We start from the raw sequence: 27,151 nt of genomic DNA on the forward strand, positions 1-27,151 counted from the left end.
ACACTAGGTAAGAACATACACAGAGAAAGGGCCATGTGAGGACCCATGGCAGAGCCACCTGTAAATGGAGGAAGAGGTTTCAGAAGAAACCGTCCCTACAACTCTCTGATCTGGAATCCCACACTTCAGAATTATGAGAAAGTAAATTTCTGTTCCTGAAGTCATCCAGTCTGTGGTACTTTTTTTAAAAAAATATTTTATTTATTTTTCTTTAGAGGGGAAGGGAAGGGGAGAAGAGAAACATCAATGTATGATTGCTTCTTGTGCATCCCCTGCTGGGAACTGGCCCCTGCCGGGAACTGGCCTGCAACCCAGGCATGTGCCCTGACTGGGAATCGAACAGCAATTGTCTGGTTCACAGGCCCACACTCCATCCACTGAGCTACACCAGCCAGGGCTCAGTCTGTGGTACTTTTTATGGCCTTAGCAAACTAATATGGTCATCTTAGTATTAATGTATACTTAAAATGTTTATTGAAAACAACTTACTATAAAAATTGATTCATTCCCTAGGTCATAAATTGTTTCCTTATCAGCACACAGAGGAATTTACAACTCAGGTTCTAAACATGCAAATGATTTTCTTCCTGTTTTTTCTTAATTATAAGCTGATTCCCTTATTAAAGGACATTCATTTATGATTTCCTAATTCATCTCAAAAAAGAGCTTCTTCTGTTTCCACATAGCTAATGGATTATTGCTATTTTGATCACTTATACCACACTTTAATATACATTTTGAAATATCTGAATTTTTTGTTCTCTGGATCAACTAGACTATGTTTCTTGATAAATTAGTATTAGCAGAATCTTAGCTGTAACATACACTCCACCTACAGAAAAACTTAGGCATTAAAGCCAAGGGTAATAGTTTATAAGTTACAGCTTTAGTTTATAAGTTACAGCTTTATTTGTATAAGCTGTTTCAGGGTTGTTGTTGTTTTTTAAATATTTTATTTATTTTTAGACAGGGAAAGGGAGGGAGAGAGTTAGAGAAACATCAATGTGTGGTTGTCTCCTACATGGCACCCACTGGGGACCCGGCCCGCGACCCAGGCACGTGCCCCGACCGGGAATCGAACTGGTGACCCTTTGGTTCACAGCCCGTGCTCAATCCACTGAGCTACACCAGCCAGGGCCAGGGTTGTTGGTTTTTTTTACAATACCTTATTTTATTTATTTAGATTTAATCTTTATTTTTTTCAATTAGCACTGAGTCCCTTTACAACCCCTCCCCCCAGCAATCACCACACTGTTGTCCATGACCATGAGTCCTTTCTCATGTTTTACTCAATTAAGCAGTTTCATTTTTGATACGCATCTGCCACCTGGAAGCATGGGATTTTTTTCCAGTATGGAATGGGAGTAACTGAATAAAGTAAATAGCACAGCATATAGAACCAAGTAACAGATAAACTATAGTCACAGTAAAAGAATACTTAGTGAGAGATCAGCTGTAAGTATACTAGTATTTTTTTAAGATTTTATTTATTTATCTTTAGAGGGGAAGGGAAAGAGAGGAGAGAAATATCAATGTATGGTTGCCTCTTGTGTGTCCCCTTCCGGGAACTGGCCTGCAACCCAGGCATGTGCCCTGACTGGGAATGAAACTGTGATCTTGTGGTTTGCAGGCCCGCGCTCAATCCACTGAGCTGCACCAGCCAGGGCTATACTAGTATATTCTACAGCTGAAAGTCTCCGAGCTATTCATATATATTACATATTCACAAAGTTTTACATATTAAGTCATCCATATTGCACTTAAAAGAGTATTTAATTTTCTTATTCCTCACCACAGGATATTTTTAATTAATTTTAGAGAGGGAGGAAGGGGTGGGGGAAGAGAGAAGAGGGGAGGGGAGGCAGGAAAGAGGAGAGGGAGAGGGGAGGAGACAAGAGACATTTACTGGTTGCCTTCCATATGCGCCTTGACTGGGGATTGTACCTGCATCCTTTCGGTGTATGGGACAATGCTCCAACCAACTGAGCAACCGGCCAGAGCAAAGGAGTATGTATGATTTTGAATTTGCATAATAATGGCACTTTTTACAAAATTACAAAATTGCTTCCCCATTATAAAAGCCAAATTACAAAATTAGCTTGAAAAACAGAAAAAAAAAACAAAACCAGAACTCTAAAAATCTAACTATTAGCATTTTGCAACACTTTTCCTAATGCTGCTTCCATGTATAGTTTTACACTTGAAATCAATCACAAATTATAGGTGTTATATATGCATTTTACATATAAAGGCACATAGAATTCACTTTCAAATAAGTAAAAAGACATCTTTTGGACAGTAGCTTAAATTTAACAAAAGATAGACATTGAATCATAATTATGATATTCTAATGGGGAGTGAATACACTACTTTTACCTAAAGCTATATATATTAATATTAGTAAATATTAAGCCCAGCTTGTTACTGTACCCTGATTTTTTTCCTCTCAAAGCTAGAGTTTACATGCTAAAAATTTCTTTTCTAAGTATACTTTACTAGAGTCAATACTTCAATTCCTGTGCAGACCTGAGAAACAACCTGACCTTCAAGTCCTAAGCTGACAAAGACCAGAAGGCCAACTCAAGGGGCTAACCAAAAAGATCAATGCCAAGACCAGCAAGGACAGTGCCTGCCTGTCCGCAACCCCATGCTCTGCTTTCTTTGTTCTGCTTTTCCTCTCCTCCATCCTCATAAAAACCTCTGCCTGCACTAAATTGTTAAGTAGTAACCATGATTTTGTACCTCCCAACTGTAACCAAAGTTATATATTCTGTAACAAATCAAAGTATATAATCAAACCTGTATTTAGTTCTCCTTGCAGTTGCAAACCACAGGTGTGCCCTGAAGGGAGGAATGCTAATGTAAGTTGAGAGATAGCATGAGAATGAAAGGAATAACCTGGGCAAAAGCTGCACCACTCCCCTTTCAGCCTCCACCCCTTACTCCCCCTTCCCACTCTCACAGGCACCTGCACTTCTGCACCACTCCTGGGAAGCTCCCCTCACCTGCACACGGTTCTCACCATCTCCCTATAATAATGGCTGGCTTGACCAGAGATGTTAAGATGGGTTTTTGAAGACAGGAGTCCACTCACTTGTTTGAGATGCCAGCACTCGAATAAATCACTTTCTCACCAGTCCCTGTCTCACAAGTTGGGGGTTCCCTGCAATAAGGACCTGGGTTCAGTTTCAATATAATCTTATTTTTAACTGGAGTTAAAATGATATTTGCCACGTATATAAAACCTGGTGCACAGAAAAGTTTTTCATGTAAAATAACAAAAAAATTTAATCTGTTGACTTAGAATATCTTTCAACAATGGTTTAAAAGCCTTTCCTATTTTTTATGCCAAAGGAATCACTTAAATTTATCAAATGACAAGAGGAAACAGCATACTGATATAAATTATTTTTATTGTGTGAAAATGTCATAATTTACGATGGTCAAGAATAAAAATGCAGCATATAACAAAATAGGCGTTTAACTGTTAAAAGCCACCTGGATTTACAAAACTTCTTTTAAAATTTTTAAAATGCTTTAAGAATACAAATTAATTCTTAAGATACATAAAACATTAATTCCACTTCATTATATATTTAATTTCAAAGTCACTTTAATTAAAAGGGCTCAGTAAATATTATACACAATTGCAAATTTAAAAAGTATATTTATTCTCAAACTAGATGAATTTTAAAAAGATGGAAAAAGTATGAGTTTAGCTTTTTAAAAAATGAGAAATATAAATGTTACAAAAAAATAAAAAAGATGTACAAATGAGTTTTTCCCCTTTAAAATCCAGCTCAAAATTAATACGTCTCCTTGTGTTGATTTTCTTACATATACGCCATCTATGAAATTTAGGTCAGAAATTTTATATCTGAAGTAGAATGCTAGGTACAAAACTCAAAAAAAAAGAGAGAAAGAAACTGCATATGATGCTGACTGGAGTAAAAAGTGACCTGGTTAATGAAAATTCAGGGAGTTTAAAGTGTAAATAAAATGTTATGTTCTCAAGTAAAACTGTAAGAGTAAATAATTATACTAACTGCCTTAGACATACTTATTGTCAGATACCAGTACATGACTGTTGTCAGTACAAGTTACCAAACTATCAAATTGACAAGGTGATATAGGAATCATACTGTTTACAGTATTTTCACTTTGATATAAATATATGCTTTAAATTAAATGCAATATTATGAATTTATTCCTCATAATATACATCTAAAAGTTTGTCCAAATGCCAAATAGAGAATCCTACAGATGCCATTGTTCTGTGCAAGAGACATGCTACTATTTTTAAATTGAGAAATTATTTTGAAATTATTTTTTCAGAAAAATTATTTTGGAATTACTTGTCTATTCCTATTTCTTTAGTACCCCAGCATTTCCCTGTCATCTACACAAGTCTCTGGACCTCCTGTAGCTTTTTCAGTCTTTTTGCCTTTCATTTCAAGGCACTAAAGTATCACAATAACCTAAGAATCACTGCAGCTGCTGACAGACAAGGGAGTGAGGAATACTTTAATCTCTGAAAGGGCTTAACCTCTAAAAGAGGGGTTTATTGGGACTCTTAACAGTAGCCCACATAACATTTTTTTATTTTCCAAGACTCTGTTAGGATCATCATCAAAGAAAGCAACAAAAAAACTGAGCTCTCTCCTTGGGTAGTGTTTTCAAATTCTATTCTTTGTTAGAATAAACAACTAGACTCTATGTTTTAAAGAGTATTACTTTAAAATTAGGTCAAATTAGGATGTATACTTCAAGAAAAATACTATTACAAAACATACCTGAAAACATATAAATATATCATTTGTATAGTTAATGTTCAACCAGTAAATCAACTCTATTTTCCAGACACAATTTAAAACAAAGCATTATAGAAAAGTATCATCGATATCACAGTAATTAAAATTCTTAAACAAAAATTATAGAAAAATATAAAAAGTTAAACATTTAGCTTATAAATTCCCAAGAGTTCCCCTTCCATGAACATGTATCTTACAAAAAATGTTTAAGGTATAGAAATAAGACTATTAAACACATAGTAATGAAAGTGTGCAAAGTCCATTGGCTCTTTTTCTGAAAGATTTTACTTCAGGAATATACCCTTGAGTGGAGATGCATAAACCAGTCAATGCTAATTCTTACTAACTTGGTCCAAAATGCTCATCCCATCTGCTAGTCTTTTGCTTCCCCCAACCCCTTTTTCCTCTTTTCTTTCTTTTTCTTTTTTTAATACCATGAACAGCATGGAAAAGTAATTATCAGGTCAGTTAAATCTTTGGCTATTAATCGCCCCACTGAAATTGCTATGGTTATCTTGTCCCATTCATCAGTGTTCAGGGTTTTTATTTTTTTGAAAAAGAAGGTCCTCTAGTCCATCTTGCTGATATTAAGACAGCTCATCCACAGGCCGTGGTTATGAGATCATGTCTTGAACATCACTGTTGGGTCTCTGTCGCACAGTCAGGGGAGGCAGTGGCTTCCCATAGAAATCTACGTATAGAAGGCATAACACAAACACAAAAACAGTTATAGTAAATACATATTTTGACACAATTCATTATTTGCCAACCAATGCCTTAAAAGAAAAGACACTGACTTGACACATGAAGCGATAGGAGAATAGAAAAAAATCAAAATCTAAGAAAACTTGAATAAATTCAAAACACATCCACTAGGGTAAATCTTTAGCACTATACTGTAAATTAATCTCCAGTTAATTTAATAAAAAGCTGCACTTAATGTATACATTAATATTTTTGTTCCCAATTACATGTTCACCTTAGAAGAGAATGAATAATAAATATTCAAAATCTATGGGACCTGTTGTCAAAGCCCCAATGAGTCAGTGTTTGTACAGTCCATGTTCTTACCCAACTGCTATTACTTCTAGGTGTTTTGGAAGAAATAGTTATTTTAGTATTCTGATAAGTAGGAGTTTTTTATAATGATGCTTCAATATAGTTTAGTGATTTAGGGAATATTTGATACAAAAATCTTATTTTCTATTTCATAGTAAGTTCCTATCCCTTCATTATCACAAATTGGCTTATAAATTTAATAGCATATCTAAACTTCCAGTAAGTAATTATTTCTGGCTTAATCCTTTAAAATTGTTCTAGAAGCATAGGTGCTCAGGATTACTTGAAACAAATATACTGAAGATGTATTAGGTGGGCACACAATGCAATGAAATGCACAGATCATGTATCATAGAAATGTCCACTTGAAACCTATATGATCCCATTAACCAATGTCACTTAAATAAATTTAATTTAAAAAGAAAGAAAATGTAATAGGGACCCATTTCCAGTTCTGCATGTGTCTGAGCTGAGCTAAGCCACTCCATGGTATCATTGCCTCAGCATCCATTTTGTTTGGCTAAGTGGCTGTGGGGGGCCTCAGACAGTAGCCCGTCATGTGAGCACATGCTCTCCATAACTGTCTGCAGAGTCCTAAGTGAGTTCCTGGTAAGAATTCCCCAATGAACCTGTGGTCAAGAGTCTCCCTTGTCCTCTAAGGCCTATTCTCAGATAAGACCCCAGTGGAACTTAACAAAACTCCACTCTTTTTGCTTTGAATGGACAATTTTGGCTTTTGCCTGAGAACACCAAATCACATCACCCACATACCCTAAAAAAGGCACACATCCTGTAGATCTCTCTGCCTGCACCCTGCCTGGATCACCCCCTGTAGAACCTTCAGGGCATGCCATGCACTTCCTCCAAAACTTCTGAGTAATAAATTCTATTGCAATTTCTCTTGTCGTCTTTCAGAACTCAAGCTTACATACAGCACACAGGGGTTCACCTTAACAAATGTTAATTTAACAAAATCATAATAGCATTTTTTAGCAGTTGATACTGTATTAGTTCTTTGCCAGAAAACTTAAATCATTCTACAAAGCAAGTTTCTTATTAGCTTAACTGTAGGTAATATAAGGTGACCTTAGTGCCCAACTGGTATGACCAACTTACCAACCATTTTTATAAAGGGTTCAAACATTTCAACATGAAAAATTAAATAGTAGTAATACTACATACAGAATTTTAAATTTTGAAAATATTCTCTAGTTTATACATTTGGTAATTAGGAATAATTTTTTGACTTATTTCCCATAATGTACAACACATAACATACTAAGGAAGTATGGATGGGGAATGTTTACAAAGGGAAAATAGATTCTCATCTGTTCTCTGAGTACATTTATCTGTCTTACCTGTTACAATGAATAAGCTTTACAGACAATAAAAGCAATTAGAAAAGTAAAATCAAAGATTTATCCAGGTAAATGTTTATAATCAAAGAACAAAAATGTGCCTTAAAAATTCCCATCTGACTATAACAAATTGTTTTTCAGCACAGTAAATTTTAACTGCCAAGCCAATCACAGTTAAATTTACTTATCTAAGCTAGTTTATCATGTACTTTTCTACTTTCCATGAATCAAATGCAAAGAAATGTGTACAAAGTAAGAAGGAAAAAGAAAATGAAATTATAACATTGGGAACTATAAACATCTTGGATGAAGATCTCATGATAAAACCTAAAAATTGTTATTAAATTATTTTTATTAAAAATTTTAATTTACTGTATCTGCTTTTTTCCTCTATTACTACAAGCAGAAATGATCATACACTGTTTTTTAATTCAGCTTAGTTATAATCTGACTTAAAATTTATGAAAAAATAATACAGATATTTTCAAAACTTTTGAAGTTATAGTGTTTTCTTATCTGCTATGGGAAGCTTAATTTATTGATACAAACTGAAAATTAACTGAAATATAGGAATATGGTGGTCCTAAACTTAATTATTGTAATTTCCAGTTCTAATTTTAAAAACAGGGAAAACAAAACAAAAATGACCTTCACAGCCCATTTTTAACCTCTTTTTCACTTGCCCTTAACTATAATGCTCCCCCTAGATGCTACCATTAGTTCTTTTCTCTGCATTCTACATGCTTTCCCCCAGAAAGAGGAAACTATAATTCTCTCCACTGCATTCATTCAGTGAATAATCACAGAGCATTATGGGCAAAGCACTCCTATTGTATGATGACAACTGAAATTTTTTTGAAAAGGGAGTTCTGGCCAAGACGGAGGTGTAGGTAGCAACCCTTTGCTTCCTTGCACAACCAAAAAGAGGATAACAACTGATCTAAAAACAATAAACAATCAGAAGTGCCAGAAAATCCAATTGCATGGAACTTTGAAAACCAAGGAATTAAAGAAACAGACGACCAGACTGGTAGGAGGCAGATGGAAAACTGGGCAGGCGGAGGCAAGGGACTGCGCAGGGTGGGTGGTGAGGCTGGCTGAACTGGAAACTGAAACTCAGAGCTGGCGGTGGACTATGGCAGGGGTAGCCCCAGGGGGGAGACACTCCCAATCTCACACAAGAGAGTTTGTTAGAAAGTGGGGCTAGAATCGAACAGGTGAGCTTCATTGTTCCCTTGTTCCCTCTCGGACCCCTCCCTCACAGACAGTACCACAACGTGGCACAGAGGGTTGCCTTGCCCCGTGAATATCTACGTTCCCACCCCCTTACAACTTAACAGGTGCATCAAGACAAAGAAACATGGCCCAAATGAAAGAAATAGAGCAAAACTCCAGAAAAAGAACTAAGTGACAAAGAGACAGACAACCTATCAGATGCAGAATTCACAACATTGGTAATCAGGATGCTGAACTGATTGAGCTCAGCTGCAAAATGAAGGAACAAATGAAGTCTACCCAAAATGAAATAAAGCGAAATACTCAGAGAACCAACTGTAAAGGGAAGGAAACTGGGACTCAAATCAACCATTTGGAATGAAAGGAAGAAATAAACATCCAACTGGAACAGAATGAAGAAACAAGAATTTAGAAAAATGAAGAGAGGCTTAGGAACCTCTGGGACAACTTTAAACGTTCCAATATCTGATTTACAGGGGTGCCACAAGGAGAAGAGGAAGAGCAAGAAACTGAAAACATATTTGAACAAATAATGAAGGAAAACTTCCCCAATCTGGTGAAGGAAACAGACTTCCAGGAAATCCAGAAAGCCCAGAGAGTCCCAACGAAATTGGATCCAAAGAGGAACACACCAAGGCACATCATCATTAAGTTACCCAAGATTACAGATAAAGAGAGAATCTTTGAAGCAGCAAGAGAAAAGGAAATAATTACCTACAAAGGAGTGCCCATAAGACTATCAGCTGATTTCTCCAAAGAAGCCTTACAGGCAATAAGGGGCTGGCAAGAAATATTCCAAGTCATGAAATCCAAAGACCTACAGCCAAGATTGCTTTATCCAGCAAAACTTTCATTTAGAATGGAAAGGCAGATAAACTGCTTCCCAGATAAGGTCAAGTTAAGGGAGTTCATCATCACCAAGCCCTTATTATATGAAATGTTAAAGGGACTTATCTAAGAAATTGAAGATCAAAAACTATGACAACAAACTCACAAGTGTTAACAAGTGAACCTAAAAACAAAACAAAACAATGAAAACAAAAACTAAGCAAACAACTAGAACAGGAACAGAATCAGAGAAAAGGACATCACATGGAAGAGAAGGTAGAGAAGGTGAGGGGAAGCACTGGCAGAGGCGGGGGGAGGTACAGGGAATAAGAAGCATAATTAGTAGGCATAAAGTAGACAGGGAGAAGTTAAGAATGGTATCAGAACCAGAGTAACCAAAGACCTTACATGTACAACTCATGGACATAAACTAAGGTGTGTGGGGAATGCTGGAGGGTTCAAAGGTAGGGTGGAGGAGGGAAAACTGGGACAACTGTAATGCAAAAGCAACAAAATACACCTAAAAATAAAAGTAAAAAATAAATTTAAAAAATCTACCTACAGACCCTCCACCACACACTGGGCTCTTCTTTTTTCCTGAGGTCCAGAATCTCACTTGTACTGGCATTTCCAAAGAGTACAGACATTCCCAAAGAGACAAGCCTACAGATGCCTCCAAAGCAGGTTTTCTCCTCCCTCACACATTTTCAGTCTCACAGGCAGCACCAACCTTCTAACCCTCTAGCCAAAAAATCCTCTATTTCTCTCTCCCTCAACCCATACAACCATTCATCAGTTTATTTGTTAAAATGCTCATTGCATACATTTTTGACTCTCCATTCTAATTTCCAATCCTCCCTTCTCACTTTGACTGCCAATAGCCTCCTAACTGGGATCCTTTCTCACTTCAGATGTGGCCACCGTTGAGTCTGTACTTCAATTTGTGTCAAAAACAGGTTTTCTAAACTATGAAACTAGTAACACTATCTCCCTGCTAAAAACATATAGTGCCTCTTGTAAAATTACAGCAAGACCAAATAGCTTTACATGTATGTCAACCCCTTCATAATCAGTCCCTAAAGCATAATTCCAGTTTCAACACTCTCCATAACTTTAAATTTCCTCTCTTACACGCTCTATCCAAGTGGAAATAAGCTCCAGTCACAAGTAACTTTATGCTATTTTCCAAATACTCGGTGACCTTTCCAACCGCTCTACCTTTGAAGCCTGCTGTTTCTTGTGCTGACAGACTCTTCTCCTTTAAAGGCGGAGTCCTAATACCACTTTCACTAACCGTCCCAACAGCATGTACAGAGGACTCTCCAATTCCACACCACAGACGTGCGGCTGTATATTGGGAATTGTCACATAGTAAAGTAAGCTCAAGTATGGTCTTCTCTATGAGACTAGGATCCCCAGAAAGGCAGGATTTATGTCATATTCATCTTGGCATCAGCAATGTTTTAGGTTGTGTCAAACACAAAATAGCTGTTTGTTGGATACCTGATTCAGTAAGAAAAAAATATGTCATAAGAGATATTAATATTTTCTATATATACACGTTCATGCATATATTACACACAAACACAAATATATTAACATTATATATTTTTTCTAACAACATACTGGATATTTAAACTGATAATGTATTCTAACATATATAATTTCAGAGTATAAAACAGAAACTAACCTATTATGGTCCATAAAAGCTTTGTCTTGTAAAGTCAGTCAACCAAACAGACGTGATTTCCCTGTAATTCTGATATAGCCTAAGGACAAACTTTTGTCTCTTTAAAGATGAAAATAAACCTTCTAATTTCCGTCAATGATTTTTGGCATACTCAACTGATCTCTGATTCTACAGTCGTGCTGGTGTGTACTTCACTGCAACCCTCAGCAACGTGGTGTCTCATTACAAGCAGACAAACAGCAGTTGCGTGGCGTCCCTGAATCCACTGAGCACACATACACAAGACACTGCAGTTTGAAAGTGCTATAACTGGAAGTTCTATTTAGGTTGTTGTAAAGCCTTTCACTTTCCATCACAATTTACATAAATATACAAGTATAATGGATAAACGCATGCTATGATTATTCTGACTTCTGTATTCTAAGGTAAACATCAGTTCAAATTATTTAGAGGCAAAGGGCACATAAAAATTTTTAAAAAATGAAATAAAATGAAAAAAAAGATGTATAATGAAAAAGGACAGCTGTGAATTCTTCCAAAATTAAAAGTTTGTTGAAGTAATGAGGTAAAGAAAAGTGAATGTAGTATGTATAGATATTTGAAAACTGATCCTTTTGCATTACCATTATGACGTGTTTCACCAAGAGGCTCAAGTTTTGGAAGTCTAGTGACTTTGGGGGTTCCCCAGCCAACTAAAGAAAGAGAAAAACATTTAAACACTGTTAAATAATGTCTCTTTAGGTTGGTTGAGAGGATCCCTTTCTATATAAGAATGTATATAATATTTGATGTCAATTCATACACACTGAATAGCACAATAATAATTAGCCATAAACTCATTTTATAGTTGTATTTTAAAATGTCATAGATGTTAACATTTGCTTTAAATATTATTAACCTTTGGTTGAAATATAAGCATCTTCACCAGCACCACAAATAACATGCTACAATGTAAAGTCTTCTAGCAGGACTAAAAGGACAGTATAAACATATATATTTATATAGTTACTGAGCACCTATAGCATACGAGGTACTATGCCTAGTGCTGAAAAATTACTCATAATTATTATGCAGTTATTATGCCTCAGTGCTTTACATGCAGTATTGCATTTAATCTTCATAACAGCTTAGAAGGTTGGCATGTATGTTAGAAATATATTTAAAAAATTCATGTATCTTGGTTTCAACTGTTAACTTTCAGGATGAAAGATGCAGTTTTTTAAAGCTCACATTAGCCATCCTATCTACTTAAATTCCTTTTAGCCATCTGTACACTGATATTTTAATTAAGATTTGACTCTATTCTAGAAAGTGTCTGGGTGAAGTTTTCTTATTAATTTTTACTTATTTTTACCTTTATAAAACATTTCTTATGGTTACAAAAGCAACAAATACTTATGTTAATCGATTATGAACAAAATCATGGAAAGGATTCTACCTTTTTTGCCAATTCACAGGATAATGAATATACTGAATAAAAACTACGCAATTTCTTTCCTTTTCTTCAATCCTGCTTTTGTTCAAAGCTGGATTTTAAATTCAGATTCAAGATCAAAGCACTCACCAGGAGGAGGAGGTGGGGGCGGTGTTGGGCTCTTAGGAGTGGAGTCATCTGTATTAACAGGTTCTACACGGTGACTCCTTTTTATTCTTAGTTTCTTAGTTTTCTTTTTACTATTATCTATAAGAATATAAACATGAAACTTGGGAAGAATTAAACTCATATAATAAAAATTAAGATTAGAACTAGAATGTTGATATTATTACCATAGAAATACTTCTTTAATTTAAGTTGTAAATTATTACCAATATCAAAATGTGAACTTGCTTTTACTAAGAATTAATTTTTAATGATTGCTTATGAAATGATTAACAAATATGATACAAACAACAAAAAGCCTATACTCTAAGTTCTATGAGAGGTTACTCAGAATATTTTAAAAAGTTCACATTTCTAAAAGTACCATATTTTTCTCAAATATTATATTAAGTAAATACAATTATTGCAAGGATTTCCATAAAACTCAGAATGACCTAGGGAAAAAGGAGAGGTGTTGACTTGTCTGTCAACAAGGAGAACATATATAGAGGTCTGTCTGGAAACAGTCCAGCCATTGTTAACGTAACAAGAATGGTTTGGGTGACATCGATGTAACCTGGCAGCCAAGGAGAGTGGACTGGAATGTGCATGTGTGAACAATGACAACCTCACTGAACTAGTCAGTGGGGGCAGTAGATGCCATTGAGTGAGTGTGTGTACTGTGTGGCTGTCACATTCAAAATGACTGAGTCAATAGAGCAACAAATATGCATCAAATTTTGCGTTAAGCATGAACATTCCTCTGTGGAAACTATTTGGATGATTCAAAATGCTACAGCTATGGGCAACGAGTGATTGGCAGCTTCAGCATGACAATGTGTCCACTTACACACCAAATCTTGTGCAGGGTTTTTTTGACGAAACAGCAGATCACCCGGGCGATTCTGCCCCACTGCAGCGCAGATTTGGTGCCCTACGACTTCTGGTTTTTCCAAAACTAAAATCACCTTTGAAAGGGAAGAGATTTTGGACTGTCAATGAGACTCAAGAAAATATGACAAGGCAGTTGATGGCACTGGGAGAACTGTGTAAGGCCCCAAGGTGCCTACTTTGAAGGTGACTGAGGTGTTACTGTCCTATGTACAATCTTTCTGGTATCTTGTGTCTTCTTCAATAAATGTCTCTATCTTTCAAATTGCATGCCTGGATATATTCTGGACAGACCTCATATATATGATATAAATCAGGGTTCCCCAACTTCCCTCTTGCTGGTCTGAGGGTGCCACTCACATTATCCTCTGAGCTCCACCTCCTGCCTCACCCCCAACCCAGCCCAAGGAAAAACTGTCTTCCACAAAACCAGTCCCTGGTGCCAAAAAGGCTGGGAACCACTGGTATAAGTAGTCCAAATATAAACATTTGAAATATGAAGAAGACCCTAATCAAACCTAAACACATTACTCTTTAAATAAACCCCCCAAAAGGTATGCCCAATATAAATGCAGAATGGGGCAAAGGTAGGTTTATAGTTATTTGTATGAAAAATAATGCAATAATTAATAAACAATAATATAAGAAGACATTCTGTTTTGCGTACTCAAAATTGTAAATCTACTTTTGCCCTATGCTGTATATATAACCAAAAATCACATTAGATTTGCAGAATTTGTGTTCTTTTAACAAATAACTATTTACGGATTCTCATATAAGCACAGGATAACATTTTAGGGTTCTCGCTGGTGTGGCTTAGTGGATTGAGCACTGGCCTGAGGACCAGAGTCATGGGTCTGACTACCAGTCAGGGCACATGACTGGACTGAGGGCCAGGTCCCCACCAGGGGGTGCTCGAGAGGCAACCGCACATTGATGTTTCTCTCACTCTTTCTCCCTCCCTTCCCCTGCCTAAAAATAAATAAATAACAAATCTTGAAAAAACTAACATTTTAGAAACATCTATATTGTTAGTACGTAGACTTTAACAATGTAAGCCAGGATGGCATAGTAGTTAAATAACAAAACATAAAAGTTACTGAAATATTTTCATTGACAATCCCATACTAAATTTATAGACTATGTAAAACATTTCCTAAAACAGAATTATCTGTTACTTAAGAGTCAACATCTATGAAACCTAGAACGTGATGAAAAATACAAACATATTTAGAAACATGTTATTTTCTAGATCAATTAGTGTTATCTGATACATTTTCCTCCAGATGGAAACAAAGGTATCTTTTTACAACTAGAGCTGTAAGCTTTACAGCTGGCAGAAAGGAAAGAGAGCCTCCAGAAACGTATGGCACTGAGCTTAGCATCAAGGAAGAGGGTTAGAGCAGATAATCTGCTTCTAGCGGTAGAGTCTCAGCCCAGCCACAGACAAGATGTATGATCTTTAAAAGCTCAGTCAGCCTTCCAAGTCCCTGGCTTCCTATTCTAGATAATGGGAATATCATACCCTAGGATTATTATGTTTAATAACACAATGCCGTGTCAAATAATATAAGGCATATGAAGCCATGTTCTAAATTATAATGTTAATTATAACAACTGTTATTATAGTTATATGACTGACTGTCTTAGAACTTCTTCTGCTTTATTTTCAAATATCTGTCAAATAATTTTACTCTTTAACTATGTGTGTTAGAGTTTTTTTCATATATTCAGAGGGTACTTTAAGCCTAGTTTCTCTTCAACTCTGCTGACAGAGCTATATAGGTACAATATGGCTGCTTTAACTTCCTAATTTACAAAAAGTACAACTTTCAAATCTAATTATTTTTTACACAGGAAAATACCATGTTAGCTAATCTGTTTCTGAAGGAATGAGATCTTATTTTCACAAACCTGTGATACTGTATTAAAATCCTTCTATACAAGAGAGCATATTGTTAACTAGGAATGGCAAGGAACTAAAAATTATTAAGTAGCTCCCATGTGCCAGGCCCATGCTAGAACACTGTAGAGTTATTTTTATTATAAATAACCTTAAAATCTGTTAAAAGTCATGCCTATTTCTATTTTAGAAATAAGGAAGACTGAAGAACGTCACATAATGTAGCACGTATCTAGGAGATGGAAAAGTCAGGGTTCCATCCTAGGTTGTCTGATTCCAGACACTGGCTATGTCTTTAGGATACCAAAAGACATCAACTTCCAGCTAAATTACATATCGCTTAGAAAAAGAAAATTAATTATGAGTTGAAAATTTTCTATGATATTAAAATAAGAGAAAAATGGCTATCTGATAAGACTCTAAAAATGCTGAACTGATTATGGCTGAAGCCTACAGAAGTAGCAGGTCGATAAAGGACATGATGCTGATCATAGCATTATGGGGCTTAAAAAAACAAAAAAACCCTCAAAAAGCCTTTGAGGTATTAAATACATTTCAAGGATTCCTGGGGCTATATTATATTCCAAAATTATGAAAATAAAACTGAAAATTTCTGTAGTTCTTTTAAAAGTTGCAAAAGACTACATTTCAAGGCATCTTGAATAAAAACACAGGTTAGCAAATTGACTAATGCGTAACTAAAAACCACAAAAAAACCATGATAAATACTGCATTTAGAGACAAGAATATAATTGTTTATAAAAATAATCATGACAAAAAGGTGTAACTAAGTTTATACGATACATATGTAACCTTCTTATTTAACAACTAGATTTATCACCTGATTCTGATGATGGCTGGTATGTCTCATCTTCATTCTCCAACTGCTGTGTTAAAGCGTCGCTGTAATTTTCTACTATTCCAAACTCGTTGGCTTGTCGGCTGCTGTCGCTGATCTGGCTCCGTGTCTCCACTTGCTCGTGCTCCATTCTGTGCTTCTGGGGGCAGTTATCATAGTCTTTCTCCACATTTTGCCTCTTTTTCTCTTTTTCAAGCTTCTTTTCATTCTAACAAAAATGAAATATATCATCTTCAATATAACAATTGTATCTAAGACAGTTTTAAAGGAAAAGGCAAATAATCCAAGAGTATTCTGTAACTTTGGAAAACTGTATGTTTCTATTAAAATTATTTGTTAAATACATCATTGAAACATGCTATTTTCCAAACATCCAAAAAACAGATTGTATAAAGGAAGAAAACAAATATTACCAGTAAATCTACAACCTACAGATGACCACTATTCGGTGTATAATAACTAAGAGATGCTTTTTTCTTTGCCTACCACACACGTACAGACATACACCACCCACAAACATACATAAATGTGGTACACTGTTCCTCTATATTTACATATTTACGTGTCTGTTAAACAAAAAGAACTGAAGTTTTAACTTAAGTATATTTCTTTCAAAAAGTGCCTGACGCCTTGTCAAGTGTTACCTAAATGTCATGTGTTAGCAATGATTACTTTCATCAATTACATTATCATTTTGAATACTATGATAATGAATAAGTCATTATAACTTATTTTACAAATTCCTGATCAATGAACAAAGGTGTTACTTTCAATTTTTCACTATTAAAAGAAACACAACTACTGAATTAGTTCTTTACAATAAATTCCTAACATCAGAATTGTTGATACTAAGTAAGCACATTTTAAAATGTGACACATTACAACCTTCCCTTTAGAAAAATAAGGTCAATTTATATCCCAGGCAAAAGGTTGAAGAATGATATTTCCTTATATCTTTTTCAATACTGTATATCATTATCCATCTTTTATATCTTTATCAAACTAACAAATAAGTCTTTTTACCTCAGTATTGGTTTAACTTACTGTTTTTATTACTATTTATCACTATGAAAATGAGCTATTAAGTACAATTACTGACATTTTTACTTTTCTTTAAGGAACTACCCATTGTAAATCAATGTCCACTTTTCTATTTGATTCTCATTATTTTCATAATTTTAAGGGTCCTTGTTGGTCCTATGTGTCTCAAATATTTGTCATTAGGGTTTGTTTGGGTTTTATTGCCTTTAGCTTTGTAGAACAGATTTTAAAATAATATAAGATCTATTGATCTATTTGATCTATTGATCAAATAACATTGATCTATTTTTACGTCATGGCTTGTGGCTTGACTGCCTCACTTTGAAAGTTTTTCCTCTTCCAAATATATAAATGTTTAACACTATTATGTGCTAGTTCTTTTTAAGGCTTCTTTTAAAAAAAATACATTTCAGTCTTCTGGATTTAATATGGTATATACAGTGTTTGAAAATTTTACTTTTTTCAAGATGATTGTTCAGTTGTCCCAACATCCAGTTCTCCCAGATTTGAAATGTCATTTTTATCTTATACAAAGTGCTCCGGCATAATTAGGTTTATTCAAAGTTTATTAATATTCCATTGATTCCACTGGAACCAATGCCTCAACATTTTTAATCTGTGATAAAAATCAAATAAATATAAGGTGCTTCTCTAAAATGCAATGATTTTAATGAATACATTTTGTAGAGGAAAAAGAAAAATATGCTTGGTATAAAAGACTACAGGTAATTTGTTTTCATTTGTTTCATTTCTTTACAAGCCTTAAAATTATTGTAGCTTAAAAGAGTAACTGGTGCACTTTCCCCATGCCAGTAATTGACTCAGGGATTTCCAATGTAAGGTATACCACTTCACACACCAGTATGGGTCACATCTTCATTCAGTGAAAAGTATAATGCTGGTAGAAGCATTAAGGTCATTTCTAGGTAACCACTGTACTAGAAAATTGGCCATTATTCACAAGGTGAGTGAATTAGACATAAAAATTAATGTTTCAAACTGAAAAGTCAAACTTGATTTCTCTCTTCTCCACCAATATGTTTTAAAGAGCATAAAACAAAACTTGACAAAAATAATAGGAGGAAGACAAAACAATAGCTTCTTATTAAAACAGCTTTCAAAAACAGACAGCTTTACTGTACAAAGCACACATTTAATTATGTTCAATGCAAAGGCGTTAATAAAAAGGTTAAATACAGTTAACCTTCTGGTACCTAAGCAACTTAAGTCCAAATATTTCATATTCCAATTATTTTGCAAAATAAAGCAACAGAAAATTATCCAATCATCTTCTTACCTGTGGAGCTGCCTCCCTCCTCAGCAGCAGCCCCAAGGAAGAAACAACCATCCACCTTTCCAGATGAGCACCTGTGTGGAAGGAGGCAGTGACAGGGGAAGAGGAATGGAAAACATACAGGCAGTGGGACCAGCAAACAGCTGCCACATTAAGCACTGGCGATGGGAGAGCAAGTATAGGAAGCTCTGCCTTGGAGGAGGCATGGCTGCTGAGGGTGAGTAAACTTTGCAAACTCTGGGCACCAGTAGAAAACAAAAACAAAGACACAGATATACAGACATACACACACACCCCACACACAAAACCCCTTTACTTCTTCATGGTTAATAACCTACAAGTTAATTTTGCTAAAAGTTTTGCCAATTACAATTAAAATAAGTCACATTTACATATAAAAAAATTTTTATAGTTTGAAACACTCTTAAGTATCCTGGGTAAGAAATTCATTTATGTAGTATAATGCATTGTAAGCATCTAAATATTACTGTAAAGAGAGGATAGTAAGAGCAATACAAGGACACAATGTTAATAAAAGTAAATATATTAATAACATAGGAAATAAAACAAAAAAGATTTTTCAGAACAGCACCTCTTACAGTGGCTACATTCAATCTTAATTTTTATTCTCAGTTAATGCTGAAGTCACCTTTCCTCTTTATACTACAAGGAAATTTGAAGAGAAAAAAAGCAACAAACCTTTAACCTGTGTCTCCCATTTAATTCTTTTAGAAATACTTGGTCTCTGGTGAAACACTTCTGCCTCCTTTCCCAATTCCCTAGCTCCTTTCTTAACTTCCAATTTTATAACTTAAGATACAAAAATTACACTTGCCACCATCCATACCTCAATGATTACAGTTGCTATCGGCTGGAAAGGATTAACAATAACTGGTTCTGGGTCCACCTCAGCCAGACCTCTGGTTCCATTGAGTTCCACCTGCTCTTGCTCTCTTTGTTCCCTATTGTTTGAGAGAGGGGAAAAAATGTAATTCCTGAGGCTTTGAATTACTGCTGAGTTTCAGAAATCCTTATGCAGGTAACAGGACTTTACCCCCAGGTAAAGATTATTCATTTCAATTAAAAAAATGTGGACAAAAATAACATTCCCTAGGAGTGATTTCTTAATTTCAACAGTGCATATTAATCATTTTTCTATGTGCTAAGTTGTTTATATTTATCAGTTTATTAATTACCATCCCAAACCAATGGTGTCCTCATCACTGATGTTAACAAATAAGTCCTCTTGTTAACCCTCTTCTGAAGGGCTGTGTCAAATTATTCATCACACATGAACTAGACAATGACTGTTGCTTTGCATAACAGAAGAGGCTATAAAGATAAGTTGCACTATACCACTTAGATTAAATAAGTATTTCCATATTCATTACTACTGAAACACTTACTACCTTTGTGATTTATAGTTAATACAGTCCCATACATGAAGAGTAATTAAGTTATAAAACAAGTAGCTAAAGACAGAAGGATAACTAGTATAGATCTACAACTAGGCCGAGAGTATAGCATAGTAATGTAAATGTTCATTACTATGACACCTATTAATTTCATGCTACACCAAGAAAGCCAAGATTTAGAAATCTGCCACTGACTACCTCTGTGACCTTGGACATATAGCTGGATCTCTGAGCAACAGCCTTCCCATGTGGATAAAAATACCTACTTCATAGGGTTGCTTCAGCTAAAGTTATATATGTGAAAGCACTCTGTACATGAACATACTTATAGGACTGTAATTGTTATTAATGGTATTAATTGATTAGCAAGCAATTTCAGGTATCTAGTATTAAAATACTGTTTTCAGATACCAACTATGATGTGCTTTACAGTTTTTCACAAGTATCTGAATCTATTAGATAGATTTAATAAAGTAAAAGTTTTTATTTTATTTATTTATTTTTAGGGAGGGAGAAAGGGGGAGAGAAACATCAATGTGTAGCTGCCTCTCACGTGCCCTCTCCTGGGGACCTGGCCTGCAACCCAGGCATGGGAATCGAACCAGCAATGCTTTCGTTCACAAGCTGGCACTCAATCTACTGAGCCACACCAGCCAGGGCAATTTTTTTAAATCACTCCTCCCTAAATGCCAATTTACTTTTAATTATGGAGACTCTGCTTAACAAGAAAGGCCTCAGACCTCAAGTGGCATGGCTAGGAAAAAGAAGGAAAGGGGAATGGGTTTTGAAAAGCCATAACATGACCTAGAATATCTTTATAGAAAACTTAAGACCTTGGAAAAAATGACTAAGTTTCTTTTATCCAACTCAATTATTTGTTCTTTTTGTTTGTTTTCTTAATGGAAGAGAAGTCTTCACCAAAGTAGGACCATATATTTTACTTTTCTAAATATATAAAAGGCAGGCCTACATGAATGACTGGTTGTACTGAGCTTTGTATCATGGAAATATACAGCAGGATAGAAAACCAAATACTCTCACAGGCACTAAAACCTCATAACAGTGTTAGGAGAGACCTAGATAAATTACCTGCTCATAAAACTGAGCGCTTGGGGATGGATAGTTATCTCTACAAGTATTTCTTTCTTTTAAGTCCACCTCTAAATCAAATGAAAAACACCCATAATCAGAGGATTTCCCTGACAGTGTAAGAGAACAAACACCTCAAAAAGGCATCACCAAGTGGATTCATGTCTACTAGGTAGTAACTATGTTGAAGCACATGGAAAGCTAGCAATTACTTAGGTAGATGGAAGACAACTTTGGATCTTACAGGAGCTCATGTAAACATATTTTCATTTCCCCCTCCCCTTCCATGCAACTATCCAGTTAAGAAAAGATAAATTTTGGGATTAAGCACTAAATTCGACTTTCAATAAAATCTGAGTACTTTTTTTTTGCAATATTAAGATTATTATATGTGATTCTGTGGTAGAATTTATGTAATAATTTCTTTTTAAATTCAGTTTGCCAAATTTAGTTTAACACTTTCCTTTTAAGAAATGTATTTTTAAAATAACTTGAAAAATATATTTCAAAATCTCGAGACGGTACAATTTAGTTTACTTTCTGAAGTGTTGAAGACTGGATTTTGCTTCAGCTGACTGATCCACTAACAGATTACTTCTGTCTTTGCGGAACGGAAGGTTTCTCAATCTATTGACATAGTGGACTCAGTAACTCATTGTAGTGGACAGTCCTGTGCAGTGTATGGTGCTGAGCAGCTTCCTGGCCTCTGGCCACTACACTGCCAGGAGCAGCGCATCTCCCCAGCTGTGCTAAGTAAACAGGCCCTAGACACTGCCAAATGCCCTCTGAGAAGAAAAATCAGCTTATTGCTCAAAAAACCACTGCAATAAGGGTACCCATATAAAATAGGAGATAAAATTTTGAAAACTCTTAGTAGTAATAAATATATAAGGAATAAATTGAACTACCATGACACCATGAGGAAAAGTAGAGTCCTATCACCCAAACTTGTACAGAAAAAGATCCATAAAAGCAGAAAACTGACCTAGTGTCTGCCTTCAGACAGAAAAAGGAAACTGAACAGATAGAACTAAGAAATTGTTCATAAAATTTCGGTATATTTTTTGACTTTTCAAACGCACTGTGGTACAAAATTAACCTACTTACCTTTCTTCTCGTAATTTGCGGACTCGCTCAGCCCTCTCCCGTTTCTCTTGTTCCTCCAGAGCACGTTGTTCTGTCGTGTCTTTTTGGATCCGTTCATTTAAGGAATCAAAGTCTCTCGCAATGATATGTAGCAGCCAATAAAGGCCTTTTTTAATGGACTTGTCGATTTTCTTTCCAGATCCCAAGACTGCTGAACAAGGTTCCTGAAAAACAGCAATTTACTCAAAGATTAAAACAAAGTTCTCCACAAAAATGTGCTCATAAACCATTAATTTCTGGTAAATAAAAATCAACCCATTAAATTAATGATATAAAGCACTTGCATATTGAACTCACAAAACATACCTTTGCCAGACCACTAATATTAGTACATTAGTACATAGAAGTCGAAATATTTCAAATGCAGTATCTGTAAGTTATGAGAGATATTATTAAGGTTCCAACAATGCCAGTTAGAACCTTAAACAAACTCACTGGAAAACAAAACTGAACTTCCAGAAGGAAAATACCCCCACTTATGAAAAATAGAACAAATTTTTTAATTCCTTATACCTGGGAATTTATAGTACTGATTGTCTTTTAAGACTAACAGTCTAATGATCATGTTCTGAAACCAGAATAAACTTCTTGATGTGATGTTTTAAAACTCATTTAAACCTCTCCTATGTTTAAGTTTTATATTTATGTGTTTTTTTACCATTTACAAAATTTATAGCAAGATGTACTTGAATAGCTTATAAGTCCTGTCAGCAATATCTTACACAAAAGCAAACCTAGTCTTTAAAATCTCAAATGATAGTTTATGGAAGTCAATAATTAAATAGAAAACATATTACAATATTAAGTCATATTTAAAAACTGTGAGAAAGTGATTTCTGGGGTGAAAGAACTATTTAAAAACACTAACGAATTATTTTGATAGCTGTCTATACCTAATCACCTATCATCTTTACAAAAACTAAATTATACTGAACATATTTCATAGGGCAAAAAACAAACTCCAAGACTCACTATTTGACACAGGCACTTGTGCTCATTGACCATTTTTTCCAGAGACAGACATTCAATCACATCGGCTTCTCCTAAAGCCCCTTCCTTGTCTTGTTTATTTGCCAACCTAGAGAGATATAAAGTGGTTTTATAGCAAATATACAATCAGACAGCCACATCAAAATATTTTGACCATGTTCTCATTCCAAGATTTTAAACCTATTGACTACAAAACAAACCAGTTTAAGAGAAGGCTATAGTATACATTTCATCATTTTCCCTTATTTTACTGGTAAAATTAAGTTAGTAATAATTGGCCTAAGAAAGAGAAAATGGGTAATGTAAAGAAAACAAGCAATATGTTAATAGGCCAACAAAAAAAGGCTACAAAGAGAAAAAGAAATGGACTAGTTTCCACAGACCTCAGTCATTAATTCTAATTTTCACATTAAATTTGTCTTTTGTCTTCTTAAAATACATTCCATCAGAATGTAAATGGCCTTATCTCCTGTCATTATCTTCTTAAATACGTGCTCATGGTTTAAAAATTTTATCTTCACTGGAGGATATATTTATTCACTTTAGAGAAGGAGGGAGAGAGAGAAACATTGATGTGAGATTGAAACATCGAAGGACTGCTCCCCTTAAATGCCCCGACCAGAAACGGAACCTGCAATCCAGGTATGTGCCCTAACTGGGAATAGAACCTGCAACCTTTTGGTTCACAGGACAACAATCAAACCAAATGAACCTCACTTGCCAGGGCCAAAGTGTTCGTGTTTTAAAAACCAAAATATTTAATCTGAACTTACAATATTTCAGCTTATCTGCATTTCCAGTGTGTGAATATGTCTGTATAAATATGCAGTTTACTGGAGAAGTGGGGCCACTTTTATCTATAAAAATTTATTTTGCATAGCACTGTACATAAAGAACATTATATCCAATTAGAAGCAAATTGGGAAACAACAAAATGAAAAACTAAAATAAGTTCTAAAAAAATTATCACAAAATATTACAATTTACTACTGTGTGGGACAGGTCAATCTGACTTGGTCAGATTCTGATAGACATTTCAGGTAAATATATATTAGTTAAAAAATACATGGAACAAAAAAATCTAATAAATCCTTACCAACTCTCTTTAAAAATATCCATATGGTGCTGGTACGTAGGAGGCATCTGGTTGTACCATGTTTAGTGATGTTAAAATAGATCAGTGGAGTCAACCTGATTCAGCCAAAATAGTATCGTCGAATGAGTTTAGCAACCACTGATGACCTCTGCTAAATTCCATTATTTTATAATAGCTTATAAAATCACGGCTTTTCTAGTTCTATATTCTTTCTGCATGTACTAGTTGGATTTTTTGCAAAAAAGTAAGCTTTCATCAACTACTTATTTACCTCTATTTACATTCAATGGAGAGAAAACATAAATGATCAATCCTTTGCCTTCATTTCCTAATTTAATAGTAATAAATTTGTGCTCTACTAACCTCCAAAGGTGATCAAGTTGCTTTCTTTGGTTTGTGGGGGATAGCATTATGAAATAGTAGATTACTAAAATACACTTGATGTGTTTCAATATATAGTCACAGTTCTTTTTCAGTTACCCATTCTTGGTCAGTGGGAGTCCTCTTTCATTTGGTTACGTTCTTTTGGTACAACTCCTACATTCTTTAATACCTTCTGGCTTTTTTGTAAGAAATAATATTCCAGACCTAGAGTCAGCCATTGCCTAAGGAGGCCTTCTTCCCTTCATATGGATGGCCTTTTAATGACTGCAGCCTAGGCTCTATGGGCATTTGTTGCTATTAACTTGGCATTGTTTTCTAGATCCTTTTAGTGGACAAACTATGGGGGAAGAATGTATTTTTTAAGAAAGAAAAAATGTAGAGGAATTCTGGCCAGGGTGGGTGTAAGTAGAAATGCTTCGTTTCCTTGGAAAGATAACAACCAATTTAAAAATAATCATCAATCAGAACTGCCAGAAAATCAAACTGCATGGAACTCTGACAACCAAAAAGTTAAAGAAACATTCATCAAGACCAGTAAGAGGGGCAGAGACAGGCAGCCAGATGGTAGGAGAGGACCAGCAGCAAGGCGATGGACTGTGCAGGTGAAGAGAGGCTGGTTGACCAGGAAACTAAAGACTCAAAACCACTAGCTGTAAAAAACCGTGGAAGTTGTGACCATGAGAGAAACCCCCAGTCTCACAGGAGAGTTTGTTGGAAAGTGGTGCTAGAGCAAGTGGCATTGTTCCCGCCCTAACCCTCCCCCGCAGACTAGCCACAACTCAGAATTGAGGGTTGCTCCACCCTGGCGAATACCTAAGGCTCTGCACCCTTACAGCATAACAGGTGCGGCAAGACAAAGAAACATGACCCAAATGAAAGAACAGATCAAAACTCTAGAAAATAAGCTAAGACAACCTATCTGATGCAGAGTTGAAAACACTGGTAATCAGGATGCTCACAGGACTGATTGAGGTCGGTCACAAAATGAAGGAGCGAATGAAGGCTACACAAAATGAAATAAAACAAAATATTCAGGGAACCAACAGTGAAAGGAAGGAAACTGGGACTCAAATTAATGACTATGAACAAAAGAAAGAAATAAACATCCAACTGGAACAGAATAAAGAAACAATTCAAAAAATGAGGAGAGGCTTAGGAACCTCTGGAACAACTTTAAGTACTCCAACATCTAAATCATAGGGGTGCCAGGAGAAGAGGAAGGGTAAGAAATTGAAAACCCATGTAAAAAAATACTGAAGGAAAACTTCCCCAACCTGGTGAAGGAAACAGACTTCCAGGAAATCCAGAAAGCCTAGAGAGTCCCAAACAAGTTGGACCCAAGGAGGAACACACCAAGACACATCATCATTAAGTTAACCAAGATTAAAGATAAGGAGAGAATCTTAAAAGCAGCAAGAGAAAAGGGGACAGTCATCTACAAAGGAGTTCCCATCAGACTGTTAGCTGCTTTCTCAAAAGAGACTTTACAGGCAAGAAGGGGCTGGAAAGAAGTATTCAAAGTCATGAAAGGCAAGGACCTACGTCCAAGATTACTCTATCCAGCAAATCTATCATTTAGAATGGAAGGGCAGATAAAGTGCTTCCCAGATAAGGTCAAGTTAAGGGAGTTCATCATCACCAAGCCCTTATTATATAAAATGTTAAATGGACTTACTTAAGAAATAAAAGATCAAAAACTGTGAACAGTAAAATGACAGGAACCTTGTAACTATCAACTGAACTTAAACAACAAAACAAAAACTAAGCAAACAATTAGAACAGGAACAGAATCACAGAAATGGAGATTATATGGAGGGTTATTAGTGGGGAGGGGGTGAGAATGGGGAGAAGGGGGTACAAGGAACAAGAAGCATAATTAGTAGGCATAAAATAGACAGGGGCAGATTAAAAATAGTATAGGAAATAGAGAAGCCAAAGAACTTATACAACAACCCATGGGCATGAACTAAGGGGTGGGGGACATGCTGGAAGGTTAGGAGTTGCAGGGAGAAGGAGGGATAAAGGGGAGAAAACAATTGGGACAACTGTGATAGTATTATCAATAAAATATACTTAAAAAATTAAAAGGGCTGGAAAGAAATCAATAGTACTATAAAAATACTCAAGGCAATAGAGACGTTAACATATGACAAATATTTTAACTTTTGATGAATAAAATACACACTTTCCTACTGGAAAAAATTTAATTCATGGACTCATACTGATTTTTCCATTTTAAATCAAATATTACAGAGTTTTTACTTAGATTCCTAAATTGTGTAACTTTTTTCTTAAGCTGAAAACTATAGTTCCTAGTAACACTGTCATTGACAAGTTGTCTTATCCTACAATATATGAGTTTCAATACCACAATACCATTATTATTGCTAAAAATATTACTAAATGCAGATTACAATCTCTTTGTTGTTATTCTTGTCTCTGAAATACATCACACAAGAGATGTACTGTCAAAATATCAGGT

The 27,151-nt window shown here is 35.3% G+C and overlaps 1 protein-coding gene across 3 annotated transcripts in view; it reads right to left on the reverse strand.

The window, feature by feature from the left end:
• Positions 1-3,794: 3,794 nt before the first annotated feature.
• The window catches only part of ARL13B (ARF like GTPase 13B), a 70,652-nt gene continuing 47,295 nt past the window's right edge, over positions 3,795-27,151 (reverse strand). For 2 of the 3 annotated variants that reach the window (XM_037058996.1, XM_037058998.1), the window contains exons 4-10: positions 23,172-23,277; positions 22,161-22,363; positions 19,397-19,511; positions 16,197-16,422; positions 12,547-12,663; positions 11,606-11,674; positions 3,795-5,502 (exon numbers count right to left, since the gene is read on the reverse strand). In XM_037058996.1, coding sequence (XP_036914891.1) covers positions 5,426-5,502; positions 11,606-11,674; positions 12,547-12,663; positions 16,197-16,422; positions 19,397-19,511; positions 22,161-22,363; positions 23,172-23,277 — 913 coding nt within the window. In that variant the 3' untranslated portion in view covers positions 3,795-5,425. The remainder of the gene's footprint in view (positions 5,503-11,605; positions 11,675-12,546; positions 12,664-16,196; positions 16,423-19,396; positions 19,512-22,160; positions 22,364-23,171; positions 23,278-27,151) is intronic. The other variant, XM_037058997.1, reaches the window with a different exon arrangement.

Source organism: Sturnira hondurensis, unplaced genomic scaffold (genome assembly GCF_014824575.4).
Source record: "Sturnira hondurensis isolate 20B ecotype Veracruz unplaced genomic scaffold, ASM1482457v3 Scaffold0010428, whole genome shotgun sequence".
Taxonomy (NCBI): domain Eukaryota; kingdom Metazoa; phylum Chordata; class Mammalia; order Chiroptera; family Phyllostomidae; genus Sturnira; species Sturnira hondurensis.